General features: G+C 35.4%; 1 protein-coding gene across 1 annotated transcript in view; it reads right to left on the reverse strand.

The window, feature by feature from the left end:
- Positions 1-22,940, reverse strand: part of Pkhd1l1 (PKHD1 like 1) — a 147,120-nt gene that overhangs the window by 103,589 nt on the left and 20,591 nt on the right. The window contains exons 7-20 of the mRNA XM_010619537.3: positions 21,459-21,512; positions 20,721-20,794; positions 19,617-19,659; positions 16,000-16,070; positions 14,650-14,760; positions 12,707-12,796; positions 10,497-10,765; positions 8,593-8,684; positions 7,342-7,501; positions 6,672-6,807; positions 5,728-5,871; positions 4,288-4,445; positions 2,893-3,006; positions 1,354-1,503 (exon numbers count right to left, since the gene is read on the reverse strand). Of these exons, the coding sequence (XP_010617839.1) occupies positions 1,354-1,503; positions 2,893-3,006; positions 4,288-4,445; positions 5,728-5,871; positions 6,672-6,807; positions 7,342-7,501; positions 8,593-8,684; positions 10,497-10,765; positions 12,707-12,796; positions 14,650-14,760; positions 16,000-16,070; positions 19,617-19,659; positions 20,721-20,794; positions 21,459-21,512 (1,666 nt within the window). The remainder of the gene's footprint in view (positions 1-1,353; positions 1,504-2,892; positions 3,007-4,287; positions 4,446-5,727; positions 5,872-6,671; positions 6,808-7,341; positions 7,502-8,592; positions 8,685-10,496; positions 10,766-12,706; positions 12,797-14,649; positions 14,761-15,999; positions 16,071-19,616; positions 19,660-20,720; positions 20,795-21,458; positions 21,513-22,940) is intronic.

Genomic DNA, 22,940 nt, shown 5'->3' on the forward strand with positions numbered 1-22,940 from the left:
AATGCAATGCCAATTGAAATTCCAACACTATATTTCACAGAACTAGAAAAAAGAATCCAAAAATTCATTTGGAACCATAAAAGACCTAGAATAGCAAAAGCCATCCTAGGCAACAGACACATGGCAGCGGGTATAACAATTCCCAATTTGAAACTATACTACAAAGCCACTGTAATAAAAACAGCATGGTACTGGCAAAGAAACAGGCCTGAGGATCAGTGGAACAGACTGCAAGACACAAAAACAAATCCAGATGTACTCAGCTACCTCATCTTTGACAAAGGAGCTGACCATCCTCAGTGGAGGAAAGATAGCCTCTTTAATAAATGGTGTTGGAAAAACTGGATTACAACCTGCCACAGATTAAAAACGGACCCCTATATTTCACTTTGCACTAAATTCCATCCAATTCTTTAAGTATTTACTGAGCACTTTCCATATAAAATGTGTCAGAACAGAGAGAAAGGAAAAGAAAAGAATGGTTAATTTCAGTCAGTTAGCTGTTGGAGAAGAATTGGGGAAGTTTTATTGACAAAGGAAATGGAATTGAAATGACCTACAATTAGTGACTGTTTTTTTGTTTTCTTAGATATGGCTTCCTTTAAAGCTTGAAACAATTCACTTCTTATGGAAATGTATTATGTACTAATCCTAATTAAAATTTTCAATAAACTTAAAAGTCCACTGCATGTAGAAAAAGAAGGCTGCTAAATATTCAGGTAGACTAATTGAGATGTGAATATTGTTGAATATTTGAAGATAAAGATAAAGTGTCAAGTAAAATAGTAATTAAATACTTATTTTAATGTGTACAACTTCTTAAGCATGTCAAGTATTTTAAGAACTTAGAACTTTAGAACATGTGCCACAATTTGAGAAATTTTAGAAAAACATAAAGATAGTCTTAAATATCCATTTTAAAACTACCATCTTCTCAGTTCATGAATTTCTTTCACCTTTCCCCAATATTCAAGATCAGTCTACAATGGCTATTCATTGTTTTTCTCTATTACAGAAGCAAATGGAGGATGTTATATGATATTTAACTTGTTTCAGTATTTAAACTCAAGTGCAAATAATTTCTTCTAAGATTATGAGGTAAGTGGTGCTATATATTTTCTTTCTTTCCCTCCTTCCTTTCCTCCCTCTCTCTCTCTCTCTCTCTCTCTCTCTTCTTGAGAATCACAAGAAAATAAAATTTAAAAAAAAAAGAAACACTCAGGGTATGAACAATGCCTGCCTAATAGACATGATTTCACATGACAAGCACTTTTCCTTGTTTTAAAATTTCATGAAATTTTATTACCAAAGTATTTTCCAGATTCAATTTGCATAGCATTTTGTTGTGCTTACCTGATTATAAGGGAATAATAAGATGTCTCCATATGGTAGTCTGTTTGGTTTAGCATCTGCTGAGTCAAAAAGAACAGATGGGTTTTTCAGGGAATAGCGACCACAGTAAGCATCAGTTTCAGCTGTCTTCTGCCCTCTGTTAACATTTTCCTATGGAAACAATAATATTTCAGTTGAAAATGTGATTTATAGTTTCTTCCAACATCCCCAAACAAGTTGTTGGAGTCCAAACTATTTCCCAAACTGCTTTAATTTGAAATATCCTGTCCCTTCTCTGAAATTCTAAAGCTCTCGTTCAGATCCATACTCATAGAAGCCCTTGTACTTGCATTTGATTATTTCCCAAGTCCTATCTTTCTTCTTACAGTATGAGCTCCTTCAGGATATTCATTCCTCCCATTAATGTTTATTCAACGTTTGCTGTGTGCCTGATTTTGTTTGTTTTTCTTTAATCTCCAGAATTCCAGTAAAGAACATTATCGCTATATACAGGGCCCACCAATTTGGGACAAAGGAACCAATAATTAGAGATCTAAGGCTGAAGGGAGTTAATTAACTCACACAAAACCATCAAGAAAAATGACTTAAAGGAAGTGACAAATGAGATAAGTTAGAGCTGCACAAAATGGAAAAGAAGGACCAAGGGGCTTCAGAGATAGAGTAAAATACATACAGAGAAGAAAAGGCAGAGACATGAGAGAGCTTGGTGTTACGAAAGGCAAATAGTTAAGTTTGGGTAGAGTACAGACATGTATGTGGGATGGTGATAGTAGATGCAGTAAGAAAGCAATAGAATGTAATCTTTATGGCTGCTAGTACTATATTTTGATACAAATACATTGATTAAGCTGAAAAAGTTGCCTGTTAAATAGATTTCCCTTTTCTCTCAGTAATAAATTTGTTCATACAAAGTGTTATGTGATGTATATTTTTAAGAATTTAGTTTACTTCTAAGGTGTTGATCTAAACTAAAGAATTAGACTGTGCATTTCTTATTCTAATAATATGCACTTGAAAATAGTGCACTTCTGGCATCCTCAAGTCTTCAAAAGAAGAACTAGGAAGTATATTTAACTTTCCCCTTTACTATATAGTAAAAAAATGTCAAAGGAGAAATGAGGATTAGGCACTGAACTAACTGACCACAGAGTAATCTCAAAAAGCAAGGAAAGCAATTTACTATCTAATTTGGACTACAAATTATATTCTATGAAGCCAAAAAAGAAAAAGGACATTTTCTGCACCCATGAGAAAAATAAATAAATAAAACACTGTAGGTCTTATATTTGCCTCTTACCTACTTTCCTTCAATCAGGTAAATTCATGTGTAGTGTAGACATGATTTTCATAAGTGAATCATTTTGTAGTGTGAGAACACGCTAGAACAGCCCTACTAATAAATTTGTAACAAAATTATTTTTTCAATTTGACTTTGAATAATGAAAGAATTACTTCTAGCCCCCAAAATAAAGAAAAAAATCCAAACACTTAGATAAACCCTCATCTGGTCAGTTTCAAAGTTCATTAAGCAGTCCATACCAAGTCAAAATCATTTTCATAGTCTCGGAAGTATTTCACATCAAAGCCTTCTTCAAAATGCGCAATTTGTGGTGAACATTTAGCGCTAACCATTTCTTCCAAAGCTACCTGAAACTAAATTAACAATATGCAATTTAGTAATTTCTCTTTCATAAAATAATTCTTCAATTAGTAATTCAACTACTTCATCACTACTTGTCAGTTGCTATTCTATGAGTTCTACTAATTAATTCTAGTATTTTCATAATTCCCATATGTTAGTCATAATTGTGAGAATATGTCCTATATAGTTTTGTTAACATGATCACTTTAGAGCCCAGTTATCTTTCAGGAGTTTTAAGAATGATAATAGTTACATTCAATTGGCTATTACTAGTTTAGTCATTACATAATATAGCTATATTCATTTACTTGTGTTTTAAAGTGTAATGAAAATTTGAAGCAATTTATTCCTACCTGAACAGATTCCAAATAAAAGAGTTTCCAACTAACTCAAAATTCACTGGAAGAAAGACCTATACACTCCAATTATCCTATGTTTTCAATTAAGAGAGGCATAATATAAGCCTATTATTTATGATTATCTAAAAATAATAAATAATTCTGGATTATACAAGAACTGGTACACATTCATGTGTCCCATTACATGCACATCTATTTCTCTCAAAAAACACAAAAATATCTGTTGCTGAGAATATTAAAGGCTTGAGACAATATATAGTCTTTAGTCACCAAATAGTGACCTAGACTCATTGTATAGGTATTTATCATGATTTAGTAACCCACAAGCATTCTTTTCTCATGAACTGCTGCCCCACATGCAGAAACATCAAGACCACAGACAAAGATCTGAGAATTTCCCTTTCTTTCCAGTTCATCCTGGTTGTGCCTCCTTCCTTCTCTCTTCACTGTGGTTGACTTCCACCCACCATATCAAGTAGGAGAATGTGTTACTACTTCTCCAAGTGCTCTTTATAAATAATTGCCATTTAGTTGCTTTTCATTGGATGAAATAACAAGATACTTAAATTTTGTCATTAGCTTTTACTCTAGGATATCTCTTAAGGATGTCCTGACTTTTATATGGTGACAAGTGAATTTGGGATGAGAAACAATGCCAGGGTAGGTAGAGGGACACAAAGTCTACACAAAAGTACAGCAAGGCTCTGATGATTTTGAGATGCTTTGTTCAGAAAAAACAGGTGGTCGTGCTAAATGGACTGCGTGCCTTTTCAGACAAAAAAAAAATTACAGTATGTAAATTTTGGGAGATTAGTCAAATGCTAAAAGATTTGTGGTGATCTTTAGAAGTGATGCCTCTTTCTCTTCCTCATCTGTCTATAAGCAGCCTGCTCATGCTGGGGGAGGATGTGGGGAAAGTGGGTGGAATCATACTTCAGCTCCTGAGGCCCATGGGGTAAGAGGCTTGGAAAGAATCCCATCCCAGTTCAGTGTGAACGTCTCCAGACTGGGTTTGCCTTTGGTTTGCTCTGCAATATCCACTGTGATGTTATTCCCTTCAAATACTTCACAGCTGAGCAGATCGAAGTCTCCTGCAGTGAATTAGCAAATAGAAGTTTAAGGAGTTGATTAATTGAAAAAAGAACATCTGTAATAGATACTCAAATTTAATGACATTGGTTTTCTTTGTGAGTTTCATTAACACACACAAAGAAATGAATGGGAAAGTAAAGGTCCTTAAATTTAAGTAATTTATCTGTGACAGAAATAGCAAAACCACAAAGTGCTTTGCACTTAAGATTCTGTTTCTGCGTCTTCAGAGGAAGTACGCGTAAGATAAACCAAAGGATGTACTCCGACCACGAACAAAGGATCAGTGGGCAGTAAGATATTCCAAAACTTATTTTAGTTTATGGCAAGCACATTATTTTAGTGCAAAAGGCTTGAATGGGATATTGCTACTTTTTGGGGTATGAATATAGCACAAAGCTGACCTCCAGATTCATGGGGTCTATTCATACAATGCCACTTTGAGAGAAAGGAGGCTTTGTTCTCAGATATTGCTATGTTTTGGAAAGGTGCTTGACCAGTACAATCTCAATGATCTTCTGTATTAGATAAAGTCATAAAATGTACCCAGTTTTTATTTTGATATCATTATTTCTTAGGGTCACTGCTGGCAACTCATTATTTATGATCCATAAATAGTAGCTGAACAAGGATAACTATAATTTCATTTACATAGTGTTTTATGAAAATTTTAGATCTTCAGTTTATGTTAAAATTCTACATCCTCTTCATGAAAATTTTAGATTTCATGGAAACATTAGTGAAAATTTTAGATTTTCAGTTTGTTAAAATTCTCAATATTTAAATAACTCTTCTCAATAATTAAATTAATAATTTCATAAAATAGCACACAAACATTGAGGTACCATTTTACTTACATGAAAATAACGATGACCCAAATCAAACACACACACACACCCAAGGATTTACTTTCTGGGCTTAGATATACCAAATAGCCAAAGGGGTTGCTAAACTTTATATTCATCATATTTCCAATAGTGTGTAAGACATTAATATGAGGATAAAAATTATTCACTGAAAATTTTAAAAGAGACAGTGTATTTATTTATAGTGCATATAGCGATTTTCTTGCACATTGGGGTTGTATTATCCTTGAGCTAGAACCAGAATTTAAATCACCACAAAACACAATAACTGTTTAATTTCTAGGTATCCTAAAATTGAGCAAGGTTCTAAATATATGTCATTTCCTCTGCCCTTCCATGGAATTTTCACTTTTTTACCGTGGCTTTGCATGGGATATAAATTTCCTTCCTGGAGAAGTGCACAAGGACACATGCTTACCTCTATCTGATACGAAAGTTACTGTGTACACATAGCTCCAGAGAGTCTGTGTCCTTATTACCCGAACTGTATCAGGCTTTACAGACCACAGGTCATTTAGAGCGGATTGCAGTACGACTTCAGAAGCATCAGCAGGTAGCAAGACTTTTAGAAGAATTGGGAGAAAAAAACAGAAGAGTTGAAATCTTTCTGGACTACTGTGTCAAAACTGAAGTCTTGTACTTAACTTTTTAGAGTACCCATGTTCTCTGTACCATGTAAGTGATCAAACTTGGTGGAATTTATGCTCTGAAATTAAGTTCAATCATGCTGACTGTTCAATTGATTTGTGATGCCTTTGTGGGCAAGGATTCTATCATGTTATTTTAATATTCCCATAGTAATGGGCTGGGGATTTGGCTCAGTGGCTCTGTCACCTGCCTCACAAGCACAAGGGCCCGAGTTTGATCCCTGATACCAAAAAAAAAAAAAAAATTCCCATAGTATTAAGTATTTTATTTTGCAAATAGTAAGCACGCATAAATGTTTGTCAGTTGAATAATTAACAGAAATGGAAAAAATTTTAGGATTTATTATCAAATATAGACATGTATCATTAATAACTGATAAATTAGTGTTTCATAGTTCACTTAATTTCAGAACTTGAAAGATTGTAATGATTAATTTAAATTTCCATTTTATGAACTAGAACCACTGAAGCAGTTACATGCAATCTAGTTATTGTTATCCTTATAAAGGAAAATTATGGTATAACCCAGAAAGTTTTATGTTGATGCTGCTTTCTAGCCCATTCTGAAGGATTTTCTTCATAATATAGTTTTCTTCTTATCTAGCATATTGTGCAAAGTTTATATTTCAAACAGTAGCATGGTCTAGAGCAAATACTTTATAGCTGTGTCTATACATAAAGAGAAACACTATCACTTCCACTGTCTGTATCTCACCAGTTTTTTCCATGTTATGGATTAATCTGTATCGGTAATGTGAACACGAATCAGCTTCCACACATGGGCTGGTTACTGTGATCTTCTGAACTTCATTAGTTGCAATAGTTGTTTCCCAGTTTTCTAAAGTTATAACCTAGTTTCCAATTAAAAAATACAGAATAAAAATTTTAAAAATACAAATATCTAATCTATGGAAAAATACACTTTTTTTTTTTGGTACCGGGGATTGAACTTGGGTCCTTGTGCTTGCAAGGCAGGTCACCGAACCACTGAGCTAAATCCCGGGCCCTAAAGAGTACACTTTAAATCACCACAATCTAATGCCTTTTGACTGCTCTACTAGGGATGAGAAAATATTTTAAACTATGAAAAAATTTGTCTTACTTTTTAACAGCCTGTTTGACTTAGAGTATAGATCTTCCAAACAACAGGTTAATATTTGTCTATGATAGCATTCTCCTAAATAGCATCTAACCTACTGAGAATAACAGCCGAACCAAGCTTCTAGCTTTCAATGGTTAGTTTTATTTCTTTCTTTATGTATTTTTTGAAATCCTAAGAATCAAATTTAGGGCCTTAGCAATGTTAGGCAAGGACTCCACACTGAGCAACACCCGTAGCCCTAGACATTCACATCTGATAAAGTAGATCTGTCACCAAGGCAAACCTGTACTTCTTGTATAATTGTCGACTGGGATTTTATAATTTGTTCTTCATTTATTGCGTCTCCTGTTTGCTGTTCAGAATACATACTCCTGTACTGGTACAATCCAACATCAACAAAAGCACTTAGTCTGTATTCCTGCAGCAAGATTTCAATATAATATCTGGAAAATAGAGTAATAAATATAACTCCCCCAGAACACTTGCTATGGAATCATTTCAATGAAAACACATCATTCTATGTAAAAGTCGATTGAATTATTTATATTGCATACATGTAACCTGCATAAGTTTTAAATATGAAAATATTTAAAATTTCATAGCAGTTTGCTGAAATAAAATTATGTACCAGGACAGAGTTGTCCTTAAACATGACCAATTCATTCAGCTTAATCAGTAAATATTTATTGTTAAAGATATAATCCCCTATCCTCGAGGAGCTTACGTAAATTCCTACTGTGGATCGTAACAATAGTTCCCTGGAGTACAACACAGAGGACATGCAGAACTTAAAAGTGTTCAAGAAAATGAAGGGCAGGCTTAAACAGACATGACATTTTTTAACTGAGTGGTTGTATGTGTCCAGGATGAAAGTGCTTGATAAAGTTTGGGTCTCAAATGGCCCCCATATGTTAAAAGCTTGGTCACCGGCCTGTGGCACCACTGCGGGGAGGTAGGAGATGGAGCCTAGTGCAGCCTGGCCTCTTCCTTTTTTTCTCCTCTCTCCTCCACCCTTCCCTTCCCTTTCTTCTTCTCTCCTCTCCTCTCTTCCTTCTCTGCTTTCCCCCTTCCCCACTCCCCTCCCTCCTCTTCCTCTTCTTCTCTCCACCTGTCTCCTTCCAGGCTACCAGACGGTGAACAGACTCCACTGGGTACTTTTCCACCCTCATCTAAGGCTCCATACAGCCCCAAACAACAAGGCACAACCACCATAGACTGAAGCTTCTGAAGCTGGGAGTCAAAATGGACCTTCCTCTTTGTAAGTTACCTCAGGTATTCATCACACAGAGAAGGAAGATGACTAACAGGATCCCACTCTCACGGTCCTTGAGGTTGGCTCCATTTGTAAGCTGGGGAATAAGACAGTGCCTGGGGAAGTTCTCACTGATTAGACTGACTCTGATCCTCCAACAAGATGAGTGGGATCCGCGCCTTACATTTAGAATTTAGAACGATTCCAGAGAACACTTTCCCAACATCCGTTTATCTAGGATAAATACCACACAGCCACTGAAAGACGAGGAAAAGGCCTTACTCTTTTCCTTTCTGAAGATGAATATCATCTGATCTTTGTGTTGGGCTGGAAAAATAACTGTTGGCATTGGCAGTATGATGTGCAATCCTCACCTTATCGCAGAAAGAGAAAAAGGAATTTTTAAATCTTTTAACATTTAATTTCCATTTATCATTGCTGTCAGTGTTAGAACTTACATGAATAGAAACTTGTGAAACTTTCATATTTTTCTTCTAAGATTTGTTATCTATGACAACATGGAATGTTGAAAAATTATCAGGTTCACAACATTCCTTCCAACCTTCACTAACACCAACAGCGCCTCACCAAGTGTACCCCCTATGTCATAGCTTTTCCATAATTAGAATGACAATCAAAACTAAAAAGGGACATGATAGGAAAATGCTTGTTATTGATAAATACAGATTTCCCCTCCCCCGTGGGGAAAACTTTTAGACTCAAATGAGAGCCTTAGAGCCAGCTCTGAAAGAGGTCAGAGATTGCTAAATGGTTCTGCCTACTAGAGTAGGAGTACTTTTACACATTTCCCATTAAGAATGTTTATGTCATCGTCGGTGTAAGCATGCTGATGCACTGTGTTAAATTAGAATTCATAAATTACAAATGTCAATTTAAACTTATGCAACCAGTTTGGAAAGCCATCTTGCCATATAAATTGAGTCATAAATAGTGATTTTGATTTCATCTATTGTTTTCGTATGTGTAAACTATCCCGAGAAAATAATACAAAGTACAAAAAAAAAAAGTCAGAAGAACACAGATATTCAGTATTGTGTTCATGAAAATTCAGGAGTAAGTTAAAAATTTATTAATAGGGATCTATCTTTCTAAGCTTAATAAACCCAAGCATGTGGTCAAAATATGCAGTTAATGTTTAAATTTTTAAAAATGTATTACAGAAAAAGATACCTTGCCATTAATCTCCCTCAAAAAAAATTTCCACTCAATTCTAAGAAACTTTTCTCATCAACACACTTAAGCCATCAAGGCACTTTCTGAAGTTCTAGATGTCCTCTTTCCGTCACGCCTTCACAAGGTGTGATTTAAAAAGTCCTAACCAGGTGAACGCCGCTGGTGAGTGCCATCCAGGGGAATGGGAGGCTCATAAAAGCACGGTGGTCCACTCTCAACCATCCTATTCACCGAACTGGCCCTATGCAACTTCCGGCTCTCTCTCAAAATCCAAATGACCATGAAATGTTGATATTTTGAGTCAGTGTAGGACATCAAGGCAGCTAGGACAGCAGCACAAAGGCCACTCATAAAAGAAGACTTCAGAACTGCCGAGAAAGTGGCAAGAGTGATGGGTACCATGTTAGAGGCAAGAGGGAGCATTTAAAGGGAAGTCAGCAGTAATATGTCTTGTACTGTAATAATTTTTAAAGATTTAAATGTGCAGCATATTTCGATCACACCTTAATAGCAGATCATTTAGTCACTAAAAATAGTAATAACATTTTATATTTAATACTCGTGTGACAAAAATGATTTTGACATTGGATGTATGATCCAATCTATGAAAAAATGAAGTAGAAGTCATACGGGAAAGACAGACTTTCATCTCATGACCAAGTAAGTATAGAATAGTGAAATGTTTTCATTCTTTCCCAAATTTCCTATGCTGTTGTTATAATTACTTTGCAATGAAAAGTCTCCAATTTGGAAATAAATATATGTGTTTTTTTTTGGTTTTAGGTAAGGTAAGAAACTTACTTTTAGGTTATGAGTTCTATAACTTTATAGTTTATATGACATGTTAAAATAGCCAAGAACAAATCAAATGAAGTAATTTCTCATAAATTCTTTAAAATATTCACTGATTTTCATTAAGGATAAAAATGGGATACACATGGAAATCATCACATTGTTTATATCATATAAACGATGCTTTGCAGCTTCCCTACCTTATCTTCTGGAGGTCCAGTCTGGCTGAAATAAATAGCGTAACGGTCATCACCTTTGATGTGGAATCTATAAACATCAGAATCTGGAACCACCAAAAATCCACTGAAGCGCGCAACAAATGTGTCGTGATCCACGGGCCAAGTATAGGAAGCAGAGTCGACCCAGGTGGCGCCCATGTACCCTGGTGTGTTTTCACCGTACCCAAGTATCTCCTCGAGATGTGCTGGCCGACTGCTATTCCATACCTCCAGCTTCAGGCCTCGCCCGCCTAAATATGACAAAAGACAAGCATCCATTTATCAGAATCACAGTGCTGCATCTCCACAGCCATTTGGGCGGTGCTTTTAGATGGTCTGTGTTAGTTCACATTTTCAGAAGAAGTGTGCAATCAAAACAATCACGCACGTCCCTCCGTGTACCCCCTCCCAGAGGCCAGAGCGCTACTGGGATAATCTGCAATTTGCTTATTATTTTTTTCTCTGATCCTCAGTTTCATACATGTTGAATGGGAGTAAAATACTATCCACCTGGTTGCTATGAGGATGATGTATACTTTACATATGTAAAGCTTCCAACACTTACTATGTGCTTTGCATGAGGTAATAGCATATGATAATTACTGTAATACCCATGATATGACCGGTGTTGCTTTATGGAATAAAATCCCCAAACCTGAAATTTCAAACCATTTGATTATCGAATCTCAGCCGGAGATGTAGCTCAGTGTCACCGAGCCTGCCTGATTACCAAATCTTTGCCCTCGTGAGTCCAACAAAAGTTACACAATAGTGTTTACCTAATCCTTAGCCAAAGAAGCGATATTATCGACTTTATGATTTTCTGAAGAGTTTGATTTTCTTTGCTCCGTCCCCCCACCCTTTCCATATTGTTTCCGTGGTAAGATTTTATCCTTCTCGACTAGAATCAAAGAGAGAACACTCTCAGGGAAGAGTCCTGCACTTGCCACTATACACTCTGTCTCTCCTTTATCCTAAAGGAGCTGTCACGTTCTTTTCCTGTTTTCTTAAGGTGCAGCAACTGTTAAGCTCGCAGCAGCCTCAAGCTTGTTTGCATCTGGAAAATACCAGCTACTCCTCTTGAGCTGGATTTGGTTGGAGAAAAGCTGGAGCACATGAACCTTTTACAGCAGCAGACAATATATCCTCAAATCATTGAGTATAAAGGCCAGAATTATTTTTGTCAACTGGTAACTTGTAATTCAAAGTAAAGAAATTTAAGAGGTTAATAAATGGAATTTATTAGGTTTCGAATATCAACCAGTGACCAAATTATAAACAGATCTCACTGTGTGTACAAGATATGAGAAATAAGCGATGCTCAGACTCATGCATGGTGTTTCAATGGTAGACATGGAAGCCATCCACTGCAAGTTCACTGGGTTATAAGGGAAAAGTATGAAATGAATTTTTTTGAGACAGGGTCTCACTGTGTAGTTGAGACTGACCTGGAACTCACTATGTAGCCCAGTGTGGTCTTGAACTCATAGCAATCCTCCTGCCTCAGCCTCCCAAGTGCTGGGATTACAGGCATGCACCACCACACCTGGCTGAAATGAATTTCTGAGTTACCTTTCTTTCACCCCTGCCTCCCTCCCAAGTGCTGGGATTACAGGCATGCACCACCACACCTGGCTGAAATGAATTTCTGAGTTACCTTTCTTTCATATGTTTCCACCCCCAAATTATTGGGAGTAATGATTTGACCTCTCTTCTTTTTTTTCAACCAGGAAAAGGCATTTTTAAATTTGTATGTAGAGAGCATCAAGATTGTATAACTATAATTTAATCTAAAACAGCCAGGGATTTAGCTCAGTGGTGCCGGCCACTGCTTCACAAGTGCAAGGACCTGAGTTCAATCCTCAGTACTAAAAAAATAAAAAAATAAATAAAAATAAAATAAAAGCACCATTATATTCTATCAATAAAGACATGCTTCTTTCAGTAAGACTGGGTTTATCACCACAGATGCAGCTATTTTCATACAAACATTTCCTAACCCAGAATACATAAAATTAAAAACTTAGAGAACATTTATTATAATTCACACCATAAATTCCAAGACATTCAAAATAATATTTTGACTAATTACACACAGACACACACACACACACACACACACAAACTTTCTCTCTCTCTCTCTCTCTTTTTTGCAAACCTAGAAATGGTTATTCTCTCTTCCAATAACTTACCTGGATACACAGTTTTGAGAACATCAGGTCTGGGGGGTGTCTTACAACATATAGTATTTTCTGTGACATTTAAAATATCACAAGGTTGCCCTGAACAGAAACAAAATCCAAAACTGTTACAAATGAGTCTTCAGATTACAAATCACATTAACTTATCTGAACTACTTTTTTAAAGTAGCATGACCAAATGGCAAAGTGGGGTGCTCCATTTTCTTTACATATTTTCCATTAAAGTATAACATTTAATATTTATACTTCCACAAAAGAAAATTTTCCTGACAAAATACTGTATCACATGCTTGAGGCACAAAATTTTTAAATCTCTGAGGAAAAAAATATGAAAAATTTGATTAAATTAAAACATATCACTTTTGAGTCCAAAGTGAAGCCTTATATGTTTTTCTCAGAGTATTGAGAAAAATAGTCTTCATATTCAGGCTTTATGAAGGTATGAGATCAATCCCAGCCTTCTTAGGGAGGAAAAATGGTAGTTTTAATCCAAATTCTTCAAATGAAAACTGAAAATGACAATATAAAATGCATTCAGACTGAATCCCAAAGAGACAAGAGTTTAATTTCTACACAAATGCACTTGGACTTCCTGGAAGAGTGTGTACCTCATGTAAGGTCAGTCCCAGTGAGTGTTTACTGAAATAGCGATCGCTGCCCACAAAAAGTGAGGACAAGGGAAATGGAAAGATATATCTGTTCCAACTTTTGTTTAGTAGCCTGGGAAAAAGCAAGTTTCAATGCTACTTTTCATTACAGTATTTTGAATGTCTTACGAATGCAAGAAAAGAACCAGAAAGTGATTAATTCAAACCATATATTAAATCAATAGCCCATTTTATCAGGAGTATAGGACATGCGTGAACAGATCATGACCTTTAAGAAATTTTTAAAGACTCCAAATTTCAAGTCTGGTTGCCAATTTAATTGCAATGAGATATGATAGAAAAATGGACGTCACCTCAGCATATCAACTGTATCAAAATAGGCATACTAGATCATAAATCACAGTATATAAATTATGAGCATTTTATATACCTTATTTTAATATGAAAGCATACCATATCATCAAAACAATACATTATTTGAATGCAAAAATCTTATGGACAGGTTACTGTTTACGCAGCAAGGTTTCTTGGGAATTGCAAAGGTACTGTACACGTTAGATGAGTTTGCTTTCTAACTGTTTCTCTTCTTTTCTCAAAATCACATTTTGATAGCTCATGGGCAGAATCATTAAAAAATGGAAACCACTGGAACAAGAGAGCTGTTGCAGAAAATGCAGAAGAATGTGTCCAGTTGAGTGGGTGGTCATCCTGTCCCTTGCCTGTCCCTGGGACTGATGTCATTTTGACTCGGGGGAAGAGTCCCTCTGCTACATTTACCCCAACTGCACTTTCAAGCTGCACCTTCCCTGTCTCTGAATAGATGCAGACAGATACATAAAATGGATGCACGGCCAGAGGCCCAAACCCTCTGCGCATTTGTAAATGGTGACACACGAGCTAATGCTTTCCAAGGCCAATCTCATCAATAATTTCTAATGTGCAGGTGGCACCATATATCACAGAGGCATGAGGACAGTATTCAAAATATTAATTAAAATTTCCCCATAATTAGTGAACTCACTGAGCAGTAACAACAGTTCAAAAGGATATTTAAAGGCTCATTAGACAGAGGGCGTGGTGGGGAATTAGTGGATGGCAACCATGATACAGTGCCTTCTGGCGCCAGCCTCCTAGCGCCGCTTCCTGTAACATCCATCTCTCTGGAAAACTGAAGTAGAAGGAGCACTGAGCTCCATTGTCTGTGTGAAAATATCCAGATTTTAATTCAATGTAATGACTGAAGAAAGACTGCTGTTCCACTTACAAATTATTAAAGAATAGACATTTGTCCTTATAAAATAATATATTACAAATCATGAAGCATACCTCCAACTAGAACTCTCACTGGGACATCAGTCCGATCAAAGAACCGACCATTTATTGTTAACGTGACACCACCTTGAATGCTTCCTTTTGAAGGTGAAATCATGGCAACCTCTGAGGAAAGAAAGAACATTTTTAAAATGTCATGAATATGCCGTGTAAACTCACATGTTTAGTTTAAAAAAGATTTCTAAATCACCTAGCCTTGGCACTTAATGCAATGTAGGTGATAGACTGCCAGCCGAAGGCATTAGGTATCACATTATCTTGTCTCTTGCGCAATACTGTAAAGCAGTCAATGAACAACTTTCACTAAGACCTGTATTCCAAGGGAACCAGGCTGTAGTGGTAACTAGTACTAAAGCGATACTAGTAATTGGGGGACTGACTAGAAGGTGTAAGAAAAACCTGAGCTGAGTATAGATATTTAGCACAAAAAAAACAAATAAAAACCAAGAAGACAGGTTCAATCATACACTCTTGAAGAATGCATCTTACACTTATGGACCAAAATCTTATATTTATATTTTCTCACACAATAATACATTTAACTATGTTCAGACTTCTGTGGCTTTGTACATAAAATCTTTCTGTATGTCAAGAAAATAGTCCAGGATATGACAGATGGCAAATTCTTACTAAATTACTAAAATAGTTTCTTATTAATGATACCAAAGTTCTATGTATCATTGCACACAAATTTTGAATTAAATAAATTTCTAAGAAAAACTGACGTATTTCCCATTGAATTGATTCCACCCAGGACACACTGTTTTTTACGTTTTTCATTCACTGAAATTGTTTTTTACATTTGAGTATCTTTGAAATCTGAACATGTCTCTCCATCAATCCTCACCAGACAAATACAGTTCTTCCAGGAGAGTTTCTGTTGGCTTCTGATGCTCTCCGTGAGGCACTCTCATATCAAACTGAGAGGAATTTAAAATGATGAAATGAAATGAAACTAAAAACTGCTTCAGGACTCTTCTAAACTAAAGGGAGAGCATAATGACAAATTTTGGCTTGTGGTTCAAACTGATAAGGGAAACATTTTTTCTTCCCTCTACCAACAACTAAAGTTGAAATGAAACATACAAGCTTCCCTTCTCGTGTTATGTTTGGTTTTCAATCAATCTCACGTGAAGAACATATTTTTTGGAGATACTGGCTTAATGTTGCAGCATCCTCCCCATCTTAGGTGTTTCTCCACTTTAGGTATTATTTTCCACCGAGATATTATCTCCATAAGATAGTATGGTACACCTTATAATCACTATCATTTTTGCCTTGATGAAATTAAGCACACATATCTCCCTCCACCCACATACACATTTGGAGAGAAATGTCACATACCTGCAAATGTTTGAAACATTGAAATTTTATTGAGAGAAGAAACAAAATATGACATTTTCTGTGGCAAACTCCTGTATATATATAAAAAAAAAAAAACAAGCTCTCATTTAAATTTCTGACTGAAGAAATAAATTACAATTTAGGATTTTTTTAAAAACTGGAAATCACGTCATGGCTTACAAAGGAGCACAACAGAATATTGGGCAAAGACTAAAACCTTCTATATCTTGATTTGGTTGTTGGTTACATACGTATATTCATTTGTCGGAACTTACTACACAGTACACATTGGATATGCAGATTGTCTAACTAAACTATTCTTTAATAAAGTTGATTTTAAGATACTGTATGGACAGAAAGCAAGCAGACTAACAGACAGTAGGGCAATCCTGCATTTAGCTCAGCTCTTCTTCTGATTAACCCATCTCTTCTCTTAGAACTCTTTAGGTTCTAGGAGAATCCAGCTAAATGCTTTCAATTTATGCCATTTGACCTTACATTGACCACGCAAGGTAGGCAAATACTAAAGAATTTACTTAGCTTACTTAAGATCATAAAGGCAGTAAGTGGTAGAAACCAAATTGGAGCACAGACATTTTGAGTCCAAAGCCCTGGTTCCTAACCTGTGCGCCACACAGTCCCCCTCGCTGCCCACTAATACACTCTAGTAGTACAGATGAGCAATGGTCCACCGGGTTTAATGTCATCCTTAATAAACACGGAGACTTAATATTTGTGCATTTTTTTTTCGGATAGATAAACACTTCCACTTCCATTACCTGGAGGTTAAAAAAGGAAAGAATCCTCAAAATTAAATGGTTTTACCTTAATTACCTCTATGAAATTCATAGCTTGAAAAATTGAGAACTTCAAATAAGAATTTTAATACTCAAAACCCAGTGAGGATCATTTTAATACACTGAACTAAATCTTGTGGTTGAGATGAACAATGAACTCTCTCCTAAAAACCTAACCCAGGCATTACAACCTTCCTCTATAAGACTAAACAGTCTTTGGTATTATTTTATGCTAAATGAGTTAAGATATTCGTACTGGATTGTACATTTTTATGTCATAAGACTTTAAGTTGATTTCCAAAGATCTGAAACCATGCTATCTCAGTTATTTCAGGCCAGATCCTATGTCTCAAAAATTAACTATTCTTCTTAAGTGATTAGGAAAATTGCATCCTGAAATAAAAATTTGAATGTAATTTATTTTGGATGACAGTGGAGTGATTTTCACTAATTCATTGATAATGACTGGGCATTCCTCAATTAAGGCAGTCTCATCTAAACCTTATCAGTTTGAAACAGCTGTCATTTGAACTTGGGAAAAGAGCAGAGAGAAGGTTGGCTATTACAAGAATGGGTAGCTCACTGATCTTTAATTGGTTCATTTGATATTCAGGAATGCTCCTGATATTGGTAAAATAAGAACTTCATAATTTCTACAATGATTTAACAGTTTAAAATGCCACATAATATGAAAACTTGTTTTAGAGAAGTAAAATAATATCTTTAACAATTATTTTAAATTCTTGAGAATATTTTGCATAGAAACACAATTTCCTCAATTAAGAGACATTAATACAAAAGGTTAGCAATTGGCTAAAGGAGGAAAAGGGAATTATAAATCAAGATCACAATTTAAAGCAGTCATATTGTCTATATTATTTGTGAATTTGACAGAGTTTTCACATGGAAAGTTTCTGAGCCTGTTAACACAGCGTATTAATTTGTGTACACTCAGCTTTCACATACTCAAAGTGCAAACCACCTATTTTTGGACGATTATTTTTCTGAGAGACATATGATGGATTTTGCAATTAGTACTTTTCATACAGACTCTGAACTAAGAACCTATTTTTTTTTCCACCTTAGGAAGAATGTGACTGAGAGCCTAAATGAATCAGACATACTTCCAGAAGTCAATTAAAACCTAATTACGGCTGCTAATGTGATTTGCTAATATTTTTGGTATGATTCTATTGCTGGATCTTAATAAATTATATGCAAATAGTGCTGTACTTGCAGAAAACAGCTATGAAATCGAGGCTTTAAGTCATTTGCCCCACAAAAATACCATGGTGTACCCTAGCACCACCTGATATCTGCCACTCTTGAATTGTATTATTCTTCATGGCTTCAGTCTAGTCTATATCAGTGTATAAGAAAGTGTCCTGCCCAGATATCACTGCATTACAGACTCTGTTTCTAGAGGTCTAGCATTGGATGCTCTCTAAATACATGGTTGTGAACTTTGCTTCAACTGGAATTGCAATTCCATGTATGGAGGGACCAAATCTGACTTTCTCTTGCAGACACTGAATAATGACTAGGAAAACAATACTCTTTGCTTACAGAATTACCATTCTTTTCAAACTTTTTATCATTAGGTCTTTTTTCAGACAAAAAACAGAAAGAGAAAGAAAGGAAGGAAGGAAGAAAGAAAGAAAAAGAAATCAACAGACCTGTCCTATTGCGGACCTACAACAGCCACATTGTACACATTGTATGTTAAATACTGTAATTTATTTGGCTTTCTGACAACTCATTTTCTCAGTGAAAGACATTATGACATATTGGACAAAATATTTCATTTAGGTTTGGCATATCATCATCTTGAGCACTAATGCCATTAACATCCCAGTTACTGTGACAGTCAGGCAATGCCCTTACATTTGCAAAAGCTCCCAAGAGTGCAATAATCTTGTATAGGTAAAAAAAAATGTGTGGATCAGGACCATAAGTAGTGACAAGATGCGGTGCTGGTAGCTGGAACCTTCTATCAGTCATGGTAGAGCACTGGAATGAAGTGCTCAATTCTTGGAGTTAGACTACAGGATTCGTTTACTTTCACTACTTCTACTGAATATCCTGAGGCAAATTACTTAACATTCCTCTTATTTTGCCAGTGGGTATCATGAGGTGGAAGATAGCATTCAATTTATAGGTTCTTTGAAGGAGTGAACTAGATAATGTATGTAAAGTCCTTATCACCATGGCTGCCACTAAATGTTCGCCATTATCTTCTATAACATGAGATTTGCAACTTATGTGGTGATTTACATATTCTGATAGTTCCTTGAACATATAAAAATCTTACTAAAATTAAGATGCAGGATATCTGGAAATAAGTTCTAGTTTTATTAAATGCTATATAGGTTATTAATATTTTGGTGCTAAGATATGTAATTGACAGCTATAACAAGCATTTTGCACAACTCTGTCTTAATATAAAAGAAAATACCAGGCACTATTGATCATGAGGTTCTACTTATTTTTACAGTAGTTCGAACCAAAATTTTATTAGGCCAGCTGTCAAAAGAATTATAATTAAATCAGAAGAGCCACAAGACATAAAATAACATATTTCCATATCACAGTTAAAGACTTATTTGCTATTTTAGTTAGTGCTAGGTTCTCAACAATCGAAAAGTCATGCACAAGACATAAATTACAAGTAAAAGGAAGTTACTGACTTCAAATACTAATTTTTTGAGGGAAAATGATTAATTCTTTAATCTCTGAATCTATAGCACAAAGTAAATATACATTTTGTTTTATGTACTGGTTGAATCAATTATGAAAATTATTATTTACAAAATGGCCTACCTTCCATAATCACTGTCTAAGATGAAGCTGACATTGTGATGACCTGGAATTAATTAAAATACACAATCAATTAAATTTCCACCCACAGGAGAATAACAACTATATATTATAAAGATGATTTAAAAGCAGAAAAAAATAAATTGTATTCATAAATTACTTTTCATGAATGAAAACTGAACTATATATTTTTTTCTTTTCATAATTTTTTAAAATTTTATGATAAGACAATAGATAAATAGGGAATAGGGAAGAGTACAAATAATACCCCAAATCACCTATTCCATTGTTTCAAATATATTTTAATATATATCCTAACTTGGTTCATTTATACTGCTAATTTCTTTGAGTTCATGGAAAAAAAAAAAGTCTTGTGCTATTATCTATTTGTTTCTTTTTTTGTAAAAGCGAATCTTTTCTTGTCTTTATCTTGCACTATATAAGTACCCACACTATAAAAACAAACACACATTGAGGTTATAAATAGAAAAAATCTGACAAAACATCATTAGGAATAAAGAAAAATGCAGGAACAGACATGTAACCAAGCCCTGCAGTCTCTTTCCTTATTGTCAGCTCTAAGCATTCGGAGTCCCTTCACCTGATAGAGCGCATTGTCTGGGGAGGGCTCAGTCAAGACCAGGGACACAGACAGAGAGCTAAGAAGTGTGACAAGGCCACCAGGAAGAGAAACGCGAGCTCTGAGAATGAAAAACAGGAGGTCAAAAGAGATTTTCCTGAGGATAGGCATTTTATCTGCAATTTTCAGGCTGGGATGTTTACAAAGGGCCTGAGACAGAAAGGAGGGAAACACATTCAAGCATCAAAGGGTCTACGTGCCTGTGCAGCAAAGGGGGAACAAAAGACAGCACGAAATGAAGGCAACAGCTTATTTACTCATGGAATCCTCTGGGGGGGAAAGAAGAAATGTGAAGTAGTTTACTTTATATGTAAACCTTAAGAAAAACTACTTTTGTATAAAGAAGCCAAGGAAGAAAGAAAATATAAAAAGAAAAAAAAAAGGCAGGAGAGGTGGAGTAAAACACAAACTGGGGAAGTAGAGTCAGACATTCAAAACAATTATGAAGGAAGATGATCCACACTTACCTATGTAAGTTCCGGTTATCTTACAAATCATAGAGCCCATGTCTCCGTTTGGATGGTCTAGTTTTAGACCATACCTAACAAGTATGTGTGTTAATATCAAAGTTATCTTAACATTTAAAATTCTGTCTTTTTCCCTTTAAAACATCTCATTTAAGGATGTATATCAGCATAAAAACCATTGCTACAACAAACATTTCTTTAAATGAAAATATTTCCAAGACTTCACTGAAGATGTCAAACAAAATGCCATGTAAAAATAAAATATTTTATAATTAACTTTGATGTCCGCATTAGTATTTCTTTTAAAGAGTTCAAATATTACCCAATGAAATAAACATATTTCTCAAAGCATCTTTTCTCATAATAACCTAAATACTGGTTCATAACATACTGTATTGAGACATATAAAGTATATGTTATAAAGCTAATTTAAAAGTAGAAAAAACTAAAAACTATACTTATAAATTGCCTATAATCCTCAAAGAAATGGAAACTGAAGTATTTTTAAAAAGTATCTACAATATAAAAATATATATAAAGTGATTTGAGGTTATAACATGAAAAATTGGACAAAATATAATTAGGAATATTATAAAACAAATGAATGCTACTTTACTATATAAAATATAAATTATACTGTATTTGACAGCATTTAGCTATGTAGTATTGCTAGCAATTATTTAAATTTAGTATGTTTCTATCTGCTACTTATTTTTATAAAGAAAACTAATTACTCACAAATCATCAGACTGTGGTTTGAGAAGCTCACAGGGCATGCCTCCAACGTAAACCCTGCATACACATTTTATTTAAAAATATTGTTATTGTTTAATAAATTGTCGCAAAATGCCCTCCTCCTAGGAAGTTCAACGGCAACCGTATATTTTCTCTCTCAGTTACTTGTTATCTGTCACTCATTCCTTCAACAAAGATCTACAGAACATTTTACTGGAGATTAATAAACATGATAACATTTGGGTGTTAGTGCTAAATACGCAGGAAAGCATAGATAATGGACTTATCCACTTACAGTTCAATCAATTCAAATAAAAACAATATCATAGTAAGATTCACATTGTGGGAATTAAACAGGCAGTTCTCAAAGCTCTCATGATGAGCAAGGCATTAATGGCATCCGTGATCTCTGCACATACTTATGGATACGGAGGAAGGAGGGGAGGAGGATGAGGGGAGGAGGGAAGCTGAGAAGAGGCGGGGTGAGGTGGCAGTGAGTATATGTTCCCATTTCCTAGCTGATGAGCTTTTCAGAACTATCACATTAAGGCTGACAGAATTTGACGCTATTGGAGGCTCAGGGATAACTGGCGTTGTGTTATTCACAACATCAGAATAAACCACTTAGCCTCTGTCATGGCAAATTCCAGGTTCAAAATAAAGTTCCATACAGACCTGCACAATAAAAAAACAAGAACTTCTGTTTTCAGGAAATACTGAACTTTAAAAAGTACTTTTATATATAAGTCCTCTCTTTTGATTGTTACATGAGGCTTGTAAAGCAAATAAACTGAATTACTGAACCTATTATAGAGATACCTGGATTCCAATTCTCTTTTTAAACTTTTGCTTTATTTCAACTGAGTGATAAACCTAGCAGTTAACTCAGAAAGGCTCTTATTACATTTAGTCTTTGCATCCATTCTATGACTTATTAACCATCATTCTTCCATTTACAGGTGAGGAAACTGAGGCAGGGAGGTTAAGTAACTTGCCCAAGCCTGCAGCTGGTGAGGGACAGAGCAGGAATTCAAACCCAGTCTATGCTCTTACCCACAGGTGATAATTCCCCTGGTGGCACAGGTGAGCAGACTGAGAACATCACCTTATTTGGCCTTAATGATGTATTTTTTCAAATTTCACGTAACTTTTAGATCGAAAGCATCTTAGAGACACCGGATCCTCTATCATGAGTGTGTCCTCTATCACTTGCACCTGGACTGAATTTAGAGTGATGGCCGAAAGGAAAACTCTGCACAGCAGGTCTCCTGGCTTCCCACCCGTGTACAGCCCTTGGCTCTCAACTCCATGCTAGTGAGACAGGCACAGTGAAGAGACCTAGGGAGCCCAGTGTCGTAGTGAACATGGTGGAAATGACATTAATGAGCTTCTAAGATCTCCTCACATCAATAAGTGAATGAAGGCTGTTCCTATACTATACGACACCAGGATTTTCAGGATACAAGAGGTGGATATGCTGATCTC

This window comes from Fukomys damarensis, unplaced genomic scaffold (assembly GCF_012274545.1).
Source record: "Fukomys damarensis isolate Sample0158 unplaced genomic scaffold, DMR_v1.0_HiC HiC_scaffold_5, whole genome shotgun sequence".
NCBI lineage: Eukaryota > Metazoa > Chordata > Mammalia > Rodentia > Bathyergidae > Fukomys > Fukomys damarensis.